At 40.6% G+C, this 16,893-nt stretch overlaps 1 protein-coding gene across 3 annotated transcripts in view; it reads right to left on the reverse strand.

Moving 5' to 3' along the window:
- Window positions 1-15,068, reverse strand: part of FNIP2 (folliculin interacting protein 2) — a 40,622-nt gene extending 25,554 nt beyond the window's left edge. For 2 of the 3 annotated variants that reach the window (XM_035325904.1, XM_035325903.1), the window contains exons 1-2: window positions 9,482-10,021; window positions 2,799-2,925 (exon numbers count right to left, since the gene is read on the reverse strand). In XM_035325904.1, the coding sequence (XP_035181795.1) occupies window positions 2,799-2,925; window positions 9,482-9,666 (312 nt within the window). In that variant the 5' untranslated portion in view covers window positions 9,667-10,021. Of the gene's footprint in view, window positions 1-2,798; window positions 2,926-9,481; window positions 10,022-14,967 lie in introns of those variants that run through there. The other variant, XM_035325906.1, reaches the window with a different exon arrangement.
- Between the last annotated feature and the right edge of the window lie 1,825 nt (window positions 15,069-16,893).

Consider the following 16,893-nt stretch of genomic DNA (forward strand, 5'->3'; position numbering starts at 1 on the left):
AGACAAGTTTCAACAATAATCACACAATAATTAGTCAGATAAAGTTCTACTGGAAGGTCATCCCCAATTGTTACAAACATGCTCTGTGTAACATTTGCCAAAGTTTATGTAAATAAATCTTGCCAATAGGCTGCTTACAAACTAATTTCTGTAACCATTTGCACAATTAGTCAAACCGCATATTACTTTTGCTCCCCAACTGATTATCAGATCCTTAACCATAAGAACAGCCAACAAAATCAAGGAATAAATAATGCATCATTTGGTAGAACTAGCGGGTTATAAAATCCATTAGTTAAACCTGTATAGGAGTTGCAAAAAACAGGCTAGGTGAAGTTTATTCTCAAGTCACTATGTTTAACAACATTGTATAACTGATCAAAGAGATGGAAAGGAAGCCTTGGAAAATATTAATTTTAAATAAATATTAATACTATTTATACATCTTTCATAAGAAATGCTGCACCACACACTATTTACACTATTGTGTAAATGACTACCACACACTATTAAACTTGCTACACATTTAAGAAATTTGAAATCCCTTCATGAATATACTCAATGTGCATTAATGTAAGCCTTTGTCCCTTTGGTGCATATCAGAACAAAGTGCATTTTAACAAATCTTTTTGTACCGGTTTGTACCTCACTGGAAACATGCACTTAACAGAGTTCAAGTTAGATAGATTTTAATGTGACCAAGGTAACCGTAGATAACACTTTACAGAGAAGAAAGCAGCAGACAAAAAGAACTTATAATAACCTAGGCTAGTGAAAGGCTAGGCTAGTGAAACACAGCCAAATCTACGTCCTGTATTTTGGGAAAGGAACTGTAACAGGAAATTAAATTAAAATAGAATCAAATCTTCCACAAGACAGCGATTGTTTTCAGATTAACACTGACTGCTACACTGCAGTAACTGTAGTAAGCTTTAGAATACTCAAATCATGATGACAAGATGAAATAGGCAAAAGGAGAGATGCAGAAAAAGGAAGAGGGAAGTCTTCTGTATTTTATCCCACATTTGCACTCCTTTTGTGTGTTTTTTCTTGGCTTACTATTTGTAGCTACTTATGTCACTGCCATTAGGTGCTTATAATGCACAAGTGTTAGTAGCCACGTGCTTAACAAGCTATTGACAAAAATGCCAAATAAAAAGCAGCCAGATACACACCATCTGCAGAAAGAATGGGAGATTAGATTAAAAACACTGAAAAAAATGAGTACATTAAACTTATGGTTAAATGGACTGCTAGTTCCCCCAGGTAAGTTTAATGCATGCTTCACAGACAATGTATTTTGAATATATGATGCGAATCAAACATTTATTATATTCCAGAAGAGTGCATAAACGTACAGTATACACACAAACACCCGTGACTTCAGTTTAAATAGGACAGCTTAAAAGTAATTCTGCATTAAAGTTGAGTAAGTTCTAAACTTACTGGTAGCATATCATTCACTTCATGTCAATGTTCTCTCTACCCATCATTCAAAGTGCTCTGGGATTTTTTTTTTTTTTCCAAGGGTACCTAGACTGACATCTGCGGGGAAAACAGATCATATCCTTCATCACATGCTATGAGGGAAATTTTAATTTGTGTTATGCCAGTGTTGCACCGTTTTTGATAAGTCATTTTGCAGTTCACCTTTAAAGTGATAAAGCAAATGGAGTATTTTGAGCATTTAAATGAAGCCAGAAACGTTTCTTCCAGGCATTTTGTCCTCACGTGCTGCGTATTTTCAATCAACTATAAAACAAAATATGTATGTTGACACTAGGTTATATGGGGTGGTGGGTGAAGGGATTAACAGATCAGTCTGACCCATTTACCCTCATAAGCTCGTAATCAGTCATCAGCTGATGATGCTCATCAGTCTGACTGATTTGGAACAATTATGTATTTGCAGTATGATTGAAATAGAAATTGCTGTGTTTCTTGTTTTGGTTTTAAAAGCACCTGCATAAGTAATTTCAACAGGTTACAACTACTTGTATATAGCTATGGATTCTACAGTCACACTGGTCTGCCAGGATAAAACTGCTGGTTGTAACTAAGACTTCAGAACAGACAGACTTTAAATAATTCAATGCAGAAAATAAACAGAGCTAGTATGGGAGGAAACAAAAACAAACAAACAAACAAACAAAAAAAAAAAAAACAAAGAATATTGTTTTGCTTGTCTTAATAACCCAAGTTTGCCAGAAACATTATTCCGCAATTTGTGCGCCTGGAAAACAGAACAAAGAAATTGCATCTTCCCAGTACCTACTCTTGCTTCTATTTGTATCATCAGAAGTTATGTGGCCATACATTGCTGTGTGTTAGTCTTACACATGAGGTGGTTAGACAAAATAGAGTTGTTTTCATTTACCTGAGGCCAACAACTTTACTAATCCAAACACTAAAGGAGGACCAGCACATTTAGAGACAGCTAGACATCACCAGAACAATGGGACTGCCTGAACAGCTAACAAGAAAACAATCACATCCAACATCAAAAGACTAAGGCAGTGTTCAGTTTAAAGGGGTGCAGACTGCTTTGCTTGAAAGTAAGTCAGGCTTAAGTTGGTTAAGTTCCAGTACCACATTTATATTTAAAAATACCAAATAACAGATTCCAAGGAGTCTAAACACAAATCTAATGCTCTTATTGCAGCTATCACAGAACTCAGAACAAGTGAAAGATCACAAATAAAATTATGAAGTTGACATTGTCATTTTAGAATTTCTGAAGAATTTAGAATTTGTGAAGGCAAACAGAAGAGGACAAAAGCACAGTTGGCATTTCATACCTGCATCACAGCTTCATCAATTTTGCGGACTGCTGTGGAGTCAAATAAGACCTGTCTGCCTCTTCTCTCACAGTCTTGGTAAACTATCAGTCGGATTTCATTCAAGTCAAACTCTGAAGAGGACCAGCTGTAGATCATAAGCAAGATATTAAAAATAGTGTGCTCACTTTGCAAGCTTATTTAACCAAAGTGAAAGGTATTCAGCAAATACATCTTTTACGCAGCATTTACAAGAATGGGACTGTTATCACAGAACTCGGCGAAGGAACTCAAAGGACAGACACACAGGTGGGCAGAGACAAACCAAGTTTCATGCACCCTTTTTTCAAAGTTTTCAGGATGGGAAACAAGAAGTTGTGTCAGCAATCTGGTCCTATACTCTTACATATACTCCCTTCTCTATACACAGTCTCAATCACCTTTACTGAAAGTCAGACATGCTGTTTTGTGCAATTCTCTTAGTGGTAAAAAAAGAACAATGGATTTCCATCCTCTGCAACAGTCTTTCATAATCTGGGAGGATTATACAGTCCCTCATCCTTCTCTTCTCTAAACAAAGCAGAGTGAATTGTTTTCAATCTTTTTACTGACAATACGAGCTATGATTTTTCCAATATTTAACCATTTTAACCAAAAGACCAAGTATTATTTCTCCTCTTTTTGGGGATGTTCAAGGTTTAAGAGCTATCATAGATTACTGAGGCTTGATCTGCAACAATGATGAAACTTGTTTAGTAGATGAAACCAAGACACTTAAGTCAGAAGAGAGGAGACATTTCTTCTCAGAAAGAGCAGTCAGGCATTGGGACTTGTTGCCCGGGGAGGTGGTGGAGTCACTGTCCCTGGGGGTGTTCAAGGAAAGGTTGGACATAGTGCTTAAGGACATGGTTTGGTGGCTGACATTGGTGGTAAGGGGATGGTTGGACCAGATGATCCTGGAGGTCTTTTCCAACCTTAATGATTCTGTGATTTTATTGCTGAAACTGTAGCTGAAGTAAAAGGAGTCCCTTCACCTAGAACCTGCCTGCTCTCCAGACACCCTGTCACACACGACTTGCTTCCTCAAGCTACCGCATGAAGGTGAAGAGCACAACTGATCACGGCTGCAGCGGCGAGAGACATTCTTAATTCCCAAGGGAGCCAGCATACATGTTGGAGCATGGAGGCTTGCTGAGCCTCAGATTCAGCTACAGAAGATGCTTTTCATACTCTATAGCTGACAGACTGGAATTAAAAGCAGGAACTAATACTGTGTAACGCACTGCCCCACAGCTCTGGTGGCAACCTGGTGCTCGGTCATATTGCCTCATCCCTGACCTGGATAAACCATATCCAGGGGTAAAAGTACAACTTATTAATAGCTGTTGGTTTAACAAATTGCATAAGACTTCAGTCAAGGCTACACCGATCTCCCACCCAAAAGGATGTTTCACACAGGAATTTTCCTACACTATGCTTTACAGAGAGGGAAGGTGGATAATTGAGGGGAGAGCACAAAAATTCTGTACAGCTGGAAGATGAGAATTTCTGAAGCTAGTTCTTTTATTCCGTGCTCCAACAGCCATAAATAAATAATGAGGTAAATGTCATCAGCTCCTGCTAGTCAGTAAGGTAACCATGGGCAACACTCAGACTTGCAAAGTCAGTACAAGCCAAGCTGGCATAATTTCTTTGTACTTCATCTTGAACTTCAGAGATCAATCCCCATTCCTACATAGTTAGGAAGAAATACAAGGCTAACTAAGTGTCTTTTTCCAAAGCTGAAGTACCTCAATCTGCAAGATTTTACTCTGATTTTAAATACCTTTGGAAAAAATAAGCCTGATCCTTATCTCCACTTGAAGTACTCTGATGCAAGTACGCTCTATGTACATAACATGTAAGGGCCCAGCACCCAAAGCTGGATCAGGGAACACTGCTAAAGGCTGTTTTGCCATCAACAGTGAGGAAACTCACTGATGCATTTGTAGCATGCTGCCTCAAAAACACTGGGAGTGCCAGACACTTCTTTTCAAGTTTTCCCTTTCAAAGGGATTCACGGCATTAAGGTAACCTGCGTGAGACCAGACCTGATACCATTGCTGATACTGCCCAAAGGTCCTACACACCTCGCATCCACAAAGAGCTGAGAGAACACACCGTCTGTTTTACAAGGCTGGCAAGAGTTTCTCAACCCACTGCCTATGCAACACTATTACAAAATCCAGTTACGCTGAATGCAAGAAAGCCAGAGCCATCCATAGGCTTCATGCTGCTCTACCTCGTGAACTAGATACTCTTTTCTGTATCATATACTCTGATATCTCTTCAGATACACAGTTGATTATTTACTTGCACACTTTTTGCAGCAGACAGCACCACAGTCATACCTGAAGTAACCGTGCTGCTTTATTAAAACAGCCCGCAGATGACCCTTCCAAAGCAAGGGTACACTGTTACATCCTTAATTTAAAGAGTTAGGCTTTTTTAAAAAAAACAAAAACCTCCAGGACTGGCTCAGTAGGGTCAGGAGTTCAGACCACAGGACTGAAAGTTTAAACTGAAAAAGATGCATTCATTTCAGGCACAGATTTCACCAACACAGCCCTGTACCAACCACCAATGCTAAAAGCACGCTTGATACTTGTCTTGCATGAATTAGTGTTTCTTTATGAACAGGAGAGCTCCCATGCTCTGCACTAAAGCAGAACTCACATTTGTGCTGTGCCCACTTCTGAATTAGAAGTGAGCAGGGTTCTTCTGTAATGGATCCCAAAGCAGCAGCCAGTTCACCAGCCTGCTCAAGTGCCTTTTCCAAGGAGCACAGGCCATGAAGCACTTATCCTCGTAAGGATTTCTACAATCTTTCAGAAATTTAAACACATTCTAGTACCAGACAGCAACCAACATAAAATGTATCAGAGCTTTATGGGACTAACAGAGCAATCTAGGGAAATAACTTCAGATAATGCTTCTTGCAGTACTAACCGAATATAGTGTTTCAGTGGAGTCTTTGCTTTCAGGCTTTGCATTGCACAAAGCACAGACGCAGTCCTTGCAGCAGTCTTACACATTACAGAAACTCTCCATCCTACTAAAATGTCATTTGATAAGATCAGGCATACCCACAGGCAAGCTATACAGGCATCCAACTGCATGGGCTCATTACCTCAACGTGGAAGCTAGCACCAGGCACAAGACTAGTCAGATGACCGGGATTATTCCCTCCCCTACACAAAAGTTGATGAGCAGACTGATTACAGTCCTTCCACCATTTATAGCTTAAGCCAGCTTGTATAACATACAGCCCCTGAAACAGAGACAGCAGTTTCAACCATTTCCTAAAAAGAGCATTGAAGGATACAGATGGCACACAGACTCATTGGTCAGCTCTGATTTCATGCGCATAAAAGACAAAACCCCAAGACCATTACTTATCTTTAAATTAACTTCTTGCTTATTTAGCAATGCTGAAAGACATGCTTCTGTTTGTTTCTTCACTCTAGCTCCTAAAAAGAGAGCTAAGATTCTTTTTATGCAAAATATCTGTTCATGGAAAGCAAACAAAGCACACCTCTGCATTGCAGAGTTAAACATCTAAAGGACTGTTAAGCTAAGAAAACCCTTTCACTTTCGCATCAATTGTTTCTAAAAAAGAAAGACAAAAATATCCAAAATAGGCAGAGATATTTCAGCCTGCTTTTCCTAAGGCAAAAAGGCTCCTACACTCACAGGCAATTTGTATACATATATGTTCACCTTGACTAATTATTTACTAATTCATTAATCCATTTCAACCACCAAGCTTGACCAAAGGACATACATTTCTAAGCATTTCACAAAAATAGTGAAGGAAAAAGCAGACTTTCCCCTTCCACTCCAAAGCTACAATACAAGCTAATGTTAACTTCAAGGCCACAAAAGTTCTCGTGATGCATTTGTGAAGGACAGGTAGAAGGTGGGTAAAGATTCTGGAAGTGTTAATGAAAAACTGACACCAAGGCTTGCACATGATTAAGTTTTCAATTTTTCATTGACAAATGCAAGCTATAACAACAGCTGCATTAGTTCTTCTGATTTTAGACTAGAAAGCCTTCAACACATTTACAAACAGCCCCTTGCTCCCTGGCTGCAGCACACTAGGAGTCCATTCTGTGTTCGGTTACTAACATTTAATTCTAATCCCATGAGAAGTGGCTTTTCAGCTCTTCACCACTACTTCCAACGCTCCAACTTCATGTCTTAAAACCTATATTTATTTGGTAAATGAATCCTTAGCAAGAATAAACGTGATACAACCACTACCTTTGGATAACTGATGGTGCTTCTTTCATTTACTTTAAAAAAAGCCTCCCAAAAAAGTTTTTACTAAACACTAACTGAAACATCACCTGCCTTAGCCCTGTTTATATGCAAGTAGAATAAGGAAAAAAAAAAAATCTTTTGATTTTCAACATTTTCAATCCCTGCTAGAAAACTACCTTGTAAAGCAACACTAAAAACATGTGCACCAAGACCATTTGTGTTCTGTGCTGAAAGAATTGCTTACTGCTAAGTGACTCAAAGCAAATATTACAAATACAATGACCAAAACAGTGGGGGTTTTTTTTTGAAGCCACCTGAGGGCCAAGGTACTGCAAAATGTTAAAATGGAGTTCTGGTAACAGTATGCTCTAGAAAGGTATGAAAGCGAAGAGACTGATGCCTAAGTGAAGTGGGTCACTTTGGCTTACAAATCGTGCATCATGTTAGGTCCTGTATATTCTTAATGTGCTCAGATCAGTAAATGAACATGAGCTTGGGCATGTGTTCATATTTCAGATTGAACATGGCTATTTTGGCTGAACAGTTTTCTCTATCACAGTGATAAAAGCCCCACACACCCTTCCTCCCCTTTTTCTAACTGCATGACCTTTCCAGTTATTCACGTCGGCTCTGGTACTTGCTGGACCCTTTCACAAACTGCCCAAATTCTCCATAAAAGCAGACATTTGTCACAGGAAAAGAAAGTGGCTCAGAAAAGTAGCTGGAAAAGGGAAGAAGTAGAAGGTAGCGGGACCTCCACCTCTTGGTGGCAGCATGAGTTATGCTAACTCACTCCACCCACGGAGCAATACACCTTTAGGAAAGTGCACCAAAAAAAAAAAAAATGTTCCCTATCCACTTTGAGTAAGTATTGAGGCTAGTTAGAATGTTAATTGGGTTTTCTTGTTCCCCGAGTCAGTTATCTGTCTGTTTAGTGAGCTGAACTGACTCCCTAAGGGAAGCCAGTTCCAGAAGGTTTGGAACAACCAGAGCCAGCACAAGGGGAAAAGGACAAGAGCCTCTTCCTTTGCTTTCTGGCAACATGCAACGTGACTACTCCCTTCAGCATCAGCAGTCTGAACAGTTCAGCTTGTCTAAGCTCACCTTCAGAGGGGATCTTTCTGGCATCTGGGAGATGCTAGAACTAATAAATACCACCTTCAAGTCTAAATAACAGAATAAAAATCAAGCTATGTTCATACAACAAATAACAGTTTTTCTGTACCTGGAACAGGTCTATTAGATATATATATATATTATTTTTTTTTTGTAAGAAAGACAAGTCAAATAGCTTACAGATACCCTACCAAGGTTTCTCCTCAGATTCCAGATTAAGTCTAAATTTGCTTTATTTCTCCTCAGGTGGCATATAAATCACTGTCCTTGAGCTTGTTCAGCATTTCTTCCATTACAGATATGAGACACCGAGGCAAGGTGATCTCTCATACTTAGGGGAAAGCAGAACTGTTTGTTTCTGTAAAGGAGCCACAAAAGCTTGCCCCATTCTGCCTTGAATCAGTATTTTCAGTTAATACAGATCTCCAACCCCTTACATTTGGGAAGAAAGCTCCTGGTTCACCTTTATAACAACCAGCATGCACGCAATAACTGAAACGTGACCTATATATTTATATTTGAAGACTACTTGAGCTGACCTTAGAACATTTTAGAAAGTGACTAATCACTGCTTCAGCACAACAACCACAGGCTAGAGAAATAAAGAGCCTGAAATCTATGCATCATTTAGCTGTGTTTTAAGTAGGCAATACTGAGTGCAGAATATTTATTCTAATATCCTTTATGATAATTTGGAAAAGACTACCCTGAACCATGTTTTCACACAGTTACATAGCAGCAGGCTCACTCACTGGAGACATACTGTCACACACCTGAAAAAGGCACAACAAAAGCAGCTGAAGAAACACTATTCACACTCCAGATTACTTTGAGGTAATGCTTAATCTAGAGACCATTTAGAAGGGAAGCAGAGTTGCCCCCTCCACTCCCCCCTCACTTCACAGCATCCCCTCCTGCCTGCTCTGCAAATTCGTACTACTTGACCCAATAATGCAGAAGGTGGCTGAAAATTAAAAAGAGGGAAACTAATTAGAAGAAGAAGGTGAGGTTATTTAACCTTAACTGAAAAGAAAGTCAATTATCCTTCAGACCTCAGTTAGCATACACACAAACCTTACACATTAGAGTCAAGAATGTAGATTCGATTTCAAACAAGAGGGAAGACTTTCTACAGTATCAGTCACCATCAGCAGCAAGAATGACCTCCTTAAAGAGCTTTCCAAACAGGCTGGTTTTCAGGCACGTGGTTACAAATCTAACATCAAACCAAAACGTTCATCCTCCATCAAAAACCATATATAACAAAAAAGTTACTTGCATACCTGCTTTGCAGCAGTCTAGGCACTCTGCTCACACAGCTGGCACTTTGGTCTCTCAGAGATTTTCTAATCCTTTCATCCAATTTGGCACAACGGAGATTACTTCCAAGTGGCACATCGCTGTTGTTTCTTGCTCTTTCTATTTGTCCCCCTGTGCCATTTGTAGCTTTTGGTGTGCCCCCACACATTTTCTTTTGCTACAGATCCTCTTGGGAAAAAAAAGCCGAATAGCCGCTGAAATGACACAGCCTCAGGCAGATCTCCTTGCTATACAGATCAACCATTAGCGATGGCAATTATTATCAGATTTCTTCCCTGCACAGGAACAGTCTGCTGGATTTCTTGTTGGGGGAAAAAGAGGCAAAGAGATCTTCATATATTCTACATGCCATTAAAGCCGAATGGCAGCTGTAGCCTAAGTGCTGCTGCAGTTATCCCAGACAGAGGAGCAGACATGACTTTCTAGTTTCAGAAGCCATCATAGACTTGCTCTGGCTGCTGTCAGAGTTTTTCTACCAAGCCTGGCGCAAAGCTGTAGCAGATACAACAGCTAATATTGACTTAAACTGTGTTTGTTTCCTGGTATGTGATTAGGTAGCTGGCAATTATGTAGTCACAAGACCCAACCATATGGCCTCTTAAAAAAAAAAGCATAGTTGCTTTTGCAGTGACTCGCCCTTCGTTGCAAGGTTGTTCTAACACTGGCTACAACACCCTGTTAATGGCTCTCATGTGAGCAAGTGTCATCTGACAACTCCTAGCAACCTCATATAGCTTGGGAGCAAATAAGAATCTGTCATCATTGCCATATGGTTATCAGGGGGAAAAAACCCAACACCGAGAAACACCACCTATTCTGCTCGGTAATGGTTTTACTTTTAAGGACAAATGGCATTCACGGTTGGCCGAGAATTTGAAAATATTATTTTGAAAAGCTTTTAAAAAGAATAATAATAATAAAAAAGAAGTTTGTCACAGACATTACATTGGTTTATGAGAGTTTACAGTCATGTGCCTATTAAAACAATTTAATGGCAGTACTGGTGGCAAATACCTAATAAAATACTTCTGACTAAGATAATCTAAGTTTTTAAACAGACCAAAGGAACCTCACGCTTTGTTCAGGCTCAGGTAAGTCTGCGGGAGAACAAAGTCCTCTTTCCCATCCATGCTTAAAAACCCACACAACTAACCCATACATAGCTGCCAATATCTCACCTCTTCCATAGATTTTTTTTTTTCATCAGTAGCTTTAGACACTTTATAAGATGACAGCCATAGAGCTATTTCCCTTCCAGATTAGAAAGGGAAAATAACTTCACTAATGGCCACCCAGAAACACAGCAGTCAGACAGCATAGAAAGATTTCAAAACCCAGTGCCACACGCTACCTGCTAAACAGCGCAGCATCCTCCTCAGGAAAACTTTGCCATCTCTGTAAACCACAACCTCTAAACCCTGGACAAAAGACAAGTGGACAACTAGAGCATGGTAACTCAGCTTGCTCAGGCACAGAGGGAAGCAGTAAAAAACAAAACACAGTTTCAATCCCCAGTGTAGTGACAAATGCTAGATCGCAATTGCTCCTCTTCCCAAATGAGGGAAACAGGCGAAAAGCTTTGGTCTGTTCTCAGGTTATTCAAATGATTTAGCAGAGGGCGACTCCTCACCTCACTGAGGACTGCTTTCAGCAGCAGTGTTCCTATTCACCTCTGAAGCGTGAATGAACCAAACAACCGATGGCCAGTGTACTGCACTTACACTAGGACCAGCAGTTGACAGCATTCACTTGTCCTATCCTTTCCCCACACAGAAAGTTCTGAAACACTCAGTTAAATATGGGATTTGTGTCAGAGACTAAAACTAGGAACACCTGAAAGCCCACTGAATAGATGGTGGGCTTCACAATGATACTTCATCTGTAGAATACGATAAATTCTAAAATACTTGAGGAATTAGGACTGAAAATACACAAAACAGCTTCTGAAAAATAAAAACAAAAATGGAAAACCATACATGGAAAACACCTTGAGTCCAAGGAGCAGATTACTGTAGAAAATGGAAGAAAGTGTTCTGCCCTCCAGAAATAATCCTCTGGGAAGCAGAGTTAAATCATTCTTTTTCTAGGCTATGTGACAGCACATCACCTGCTCTGTTTGTAGGTCATTTCCTGCCCTTCATCTCGGCTCTTTAGACAATTGCATAAACGACTCCAAGCTGAGGTAACACTTCAGCAAGAGAATTTGGGGTGGGGGGAAAGGGGACATATATACGGTGGGAGTTATCTCATTAAGACTTAAAATCTATACACTGTTTTCAAATCTAGTAGTATATTTGCAAAATCTCTAGTAAGGTTTTGTTTTCCAGATATCTTTTAGAAATAGTCTTCAGAAACAGAGGAAAATGAAGTTTGAATCATACCTGCTGTTTCAGTGAGAATTTGTTTTAGTGGAACACACGCTTAGCAAAACAGATACACAAAAAAAACCCACAACCCAGACATTCAGGATGAGTGCCAAAACATATTTATAGGTAAAGCAGATTCTATTTTGGATTGCTTAACGATGAATTTCCCTCTTCTGGCCTGTTAAGTAGATTCCACTGAAGATGTGGATTCCCTTCCACACTCTCCCCCAAAAGAGCCCAGCATTGCTCCTCCTCTTTTTACAGCCTTGGGTTTGGAAGAGTTGCGCTGGTGCCACACCGCATTCTTTTTCCACAATCATTTGAAGTAGTCCTAATATGGCAAAGCACTTCTTAACCTTAGATGAACCACCGTGTTCCAGCATGATACATAGTTAGTAGTTTCACACACGTTAGGCTGGATATATGGCAGATTAGTCACGCAACAAGTGAAGGAACATGTCATTTGCAGTACTTCTCCCTCAGTTTGGGTTTTCCTGTCAAAAGAGTTGTGGTGGAGAAAAACACTTCTCAATATTAGATCACTGTACAGAAATGTTACCTTTTTAAAAATAATTGCCTATGTTACTGGCTGAAAAGGAACACAACATTGGGGGTACTTGTTCACTGCAAACACAGCACTCCCCAGACTGCCTCCTTCATGAAGGACAACTTACTGCATTTCTGCAAGGTCACAATCATTTTTCATCATCTTCATTGCTACAAGGCAGTATCGTCACATCCACACAAAAAAGTGACCACAAAATGCACACACGATAGAGGCCAACGAGCAGCTCTACACCAAGTTGAAGTCGCGATAAATTGCACGCCTCAGCTTTTCACAGCCACCAAGAACTGCTTATTAGAGCAGCGTGTCGGAACCCAGCCAGCTTCCCTAAGTTCGGGTTCACTGTTCAGTGCCTGTTAGTCAGAAGTTTGAGAGCTAGGTTTTGTACAACGTCTCAGTGATAGTGTTTTAAAACAAAAACAAGCCCACAAACAAAAAAACAGGAAAACAATGTATTTGAGGTAGAACCACATACAGCACAGGACAGTGTTTCCAGCTGCTAGCCCCCAAAACAGAATTCCTTGCTAGCAAGGTGAAAGGGCTCAAGACCAGTAATTGCACGTATTTGTGTTTTACCATTAAGAAACGTGTCTTTTTCCTTGAACTAGGACTTCAAGCCTGGAGACAACTAAAACACGCAAAAAGGTTAGCTCCCTACATCCGTAACCGAGTCTTTTTCTGTATATAGAAATCCCCACCCAGTCCTAACCAGCTTTCCCTCCTCTTCCGTCCCACCACCCTCCGCAGCCCCCAGTAGTTTCCAGCAGCTAGGAGATCTCAGTTCATCCAAACCGAGTTGATTATTTTGCAGAAGTTGTTTTACAGCGGCCATCTCGATCATTTGGAACAAGCCAGCCTTCCGTTCTTTATTGAACCTTCCTTCGGCTTTTTCTGTTTGCTCTTTTCAGAGAAACCTCCGCCGCTGGAGCCAAAGGGGCCGAGCCAAACGGCAGCAGCCTGCCGGGAGCAGGGGTGGTTGCAGCATCCCCGGGGAGCGCAGGGGAGGGAGCAGGCCCACCTCAGCTCACCTCAGCCCAGCCCAGCCCCTCCTGCTCTGCGCGCCAGGCCGGGGCTGAGGCATGTCACTTGTTCCAGCAGCGCCATGTGACTGGGCCGGCATCCAGGAACACAGCTACTAAATACAGACACTGCCAAGGCACGTCGGAGAACTGCCTCTGCCAGAAAGCAAGATGAATAGAAGGCTCTTATCCTACCAGCTCCAACCTATACCTTCGCCCCCTCCCCTGGAGCAGAAGGGAGGAGAACTACGCGCTGCACACGGAAGGGCTTTGAGCAGCAGTGCAGGGCACAATCTGGTATTGGCAACACCGCACCAGCTCCTGTTGCACGTCGGGGCTGTGTGAAAGCACTGACTGAGCTCAGCCCTTAGTATCTCCTACGTAAATGAGCAGGCCAGCACAGACACCACCACCACACCTTACGGGCGGCATCCTGAGGCATGGGTTTGGTTGCCTGCTCTTTCCTGTTCCTTCGCAGTCTTCTGTAACACCCCCTCTTTTTCCTTTTTTTTTTTTTGTCTGTGTGCAGCTTTCAAGCCCTTGTTCAAAGCAGTAATTTTAGAATATGAAAATAAAACAACTAAGAAACAATATTGCTCATTAGACATAAATAAATACATTTTAATGCCAACTGATAGAGAGATGAACAACACTGTTTAGCATTCCAAAGTTTTACTAGTTAGCTGAGGAGTAGTTTTGATAAAAAAAAAAAACATACAAAGACCTTCAACTCTAAGGAACTAAAAATGCTCACATATTAAACCAAAACATTGCCTGTACAGATTTCCTCCACTTCTGCTAAAAAAAATCCACTCCGATCACAGGAGTACTCTGGTTCACCTGAGAAGACACAGCATTCTCTCTCGGGCTTTGCAGGGCTGTGGAAGGCACTTGTAATGCCCCCCCTCGCCCTCGCTGGGAGCACGCCCTCCCACCTCGCCAGAGAACGCTCTCAAGCAGAGCTGGGTACAAGCACCACAGACACTCGCCCTCCTGCCAAGGGAAATTGCTTCAGAAGGGCTTCGTTTCAGCTAACCCAAACTGAATTCTCAGCCATATGATCTCACCAAAAAAAGGTTACCTGCTTCTAGGCTCATGCTCCCAAATTCAAGGTGCCGTTTTGAATATAGTTCAGTAAAAAAAATTATATAATCAATTTTTTATTATTATTATTGACATCCATTTTTTTTTATTCAGCATATGGCTTTAAGATTTTGATTTTTTTTTTCTTTTTTTTTTTAGTTTTATTAACACTTGTATAAGACCAACAATACCAGGTATGGTGCTCTGAGAGAGCAGAAGCAACCTGATTTTTTGATCAGCTGTCAAAACATCGTCAAACCCTCTGTAAGTAGCTGCGTTAAAATGTTGAAAGAGAAAGATGTTTTTTGAAAAAGAGAATGAAGAAATGACTGAAAAGTTAACCTGCGATAACGGGAAAGGGAATGAATTCAAACAAGGTATGTTGAGTATTTATGAAAATTGCCTGATTTACCCACCTGGCAGGAATGCGGGAAAGAACACACACCCCAGAAGCCATACTTGACCACCCAAAAGTTGCAATAGCATGAACAGCAGAGTCCATCGTCTCTGTGTAGATGAATGCCAGGAAATCCTGACTTAGATTGAATGAAGTGATAACACAGACGGATATAACGTCAACTCCGGCACTTTTCACTAGTTATAGCCAAAAATATGTGTTTTTTTTGTTCTTGTTGTTATGATAGTTGATCTATTCCATCCAAAACACTTTCCTTAACCCTCTATTGCAGACCGTTGAAAGTAGCTTTGCAGCACTGAGTCTTGAAGGTTTACACGTATTTATTTTCAAATTTCACTGCAAAGCGAAGGAGATGCCACATCTTAGAACCCTGCTCAGGGTAGTTAATCACTCATGCCGTAACACCTTCTCAGTGAAATTGAGAGACAAAAACAACCAAACAAACCACACTTCAGCCACAGCCTGGCAAGGCCAAACGTAGCCTTACTGCAAGGCACCTTGCAAGAGACTTAGGTTTTGTTTACCACTGATTGCATAGGGCTTCGAATGTATAAATAGTCATTAGGTTATGAAATAGCCTCTTGCTTAAAGTAGGCCAACCGCTCTAACTACCTGCGTAGGTTCCTGAACGTTTTCTCAAAAAAAAAGTATTATATTAGATTTAAAAGTTTATTCAGTGAGATTTATAAATAATCTAAGTTGTTCATGCTCAGTAACATGCTAAAATATAGCTGGCAAGTGGTAGTCTTGAAACATCTAGGTAGCCATGAAACATCTAGACCAAAATAAAAAAATAAAAGAGAGCCAGGTGCAACCTTGCCATGCAATAGGAACATGCTCTACACATTTGAAGCAAGATTTCGTGATAGAAACAAACTGTAACTTCTAAGATATCAGCAATCTTTTGTAGCAATTATTTAGACAGATTAAAAACCTTTCGCTTTGTGAGCAGGCAAGAACTGGTCAAGCCCCTTCAGCACCCCTCAGTGCAACACTGTAAAAGCAAGTATTTTATAATGGACCTAACTTTCTCCTGAGACGAAACTGACCAGAGAAGACTCATAAGGAACCTTCTCAATGATTACAGATTCAGGACAACTCAATTAACGCCAAACAAAACTCCTACTTTCTCTTCTAGTCAAAGCAGTGCCCAGTGGTACACCAGTAATGAAGTCTACTCCAGCCAACTTTAAGTGTTTCAGTAATGCAAATGAAAAGCCCTTGTTTCAATCACATTTCTAGTTCACATGCCGACACATTTCAATACAGATACACAATTATTTCTTTAAGCAGTAAACAGGGCGTTATTCAGAATTTCAAGTTATCTTTCATATTCCACCCAGGTGTTTTTGCTTAAAAACAAAGAAGCCAGGCAGCTGCAGTCTCAACTGTGTACACAGGTTCACCAAGGTGACTGACTCAAAAAAAACCCACCACATCCATTACGAGATACAATACTCTATTCCCCTTTTTCTCTCCATTGCCTATCCAGCCCTGGACTCACTGTCTAGTCCAACTATACACAGCCATTTTATGAAGTTACCATGTGCCACCACAAAATGACAAACAGTACTGTAACCTAGTCCACAGCAGACGAGACTTAAATCCTCCAGTCTCTGAAATACTCAAGTCATCAGGTGTTACTCACTCCCTGTAGAACTTGGAATCACAACCAAAATGGTTCAGTGCTTAGTAAGCACAGCCAGATGTTATAAGTGGTATCTTGATAATCAGAGAAAGTTAAGTTTTCCAACTCTTCAGCTTGATGTGATTTAGAAACTCATTTATTTAATGGCTGGTAAGGCAGAAGCTGGCACTCCTGAATCCGTTTCAACTGGCTACCACGTGAGAGCAACCTTCCTCCAGGCTAACAGCCAAGATCCAGTAAGAGCTCAGATGCTTGTCACTACAGTTACCTGCCAAG

Source organism: Oxyura jamaicensis, chromosome 4 (genome assembly GCF_011077185.1).
Source record: "Oxyura jamaicensis isolate SHBP4307 breed ruddy duck chromosome 4, BPBGC_Ojam_1.0, whole genome shotgun sequence".
Lineage (NCBI taxonomy): Eukaryota > Metazoa > Chordata > Aves > Anseriformes > Anatidae > Oxyura > Oxyura jamaicensis.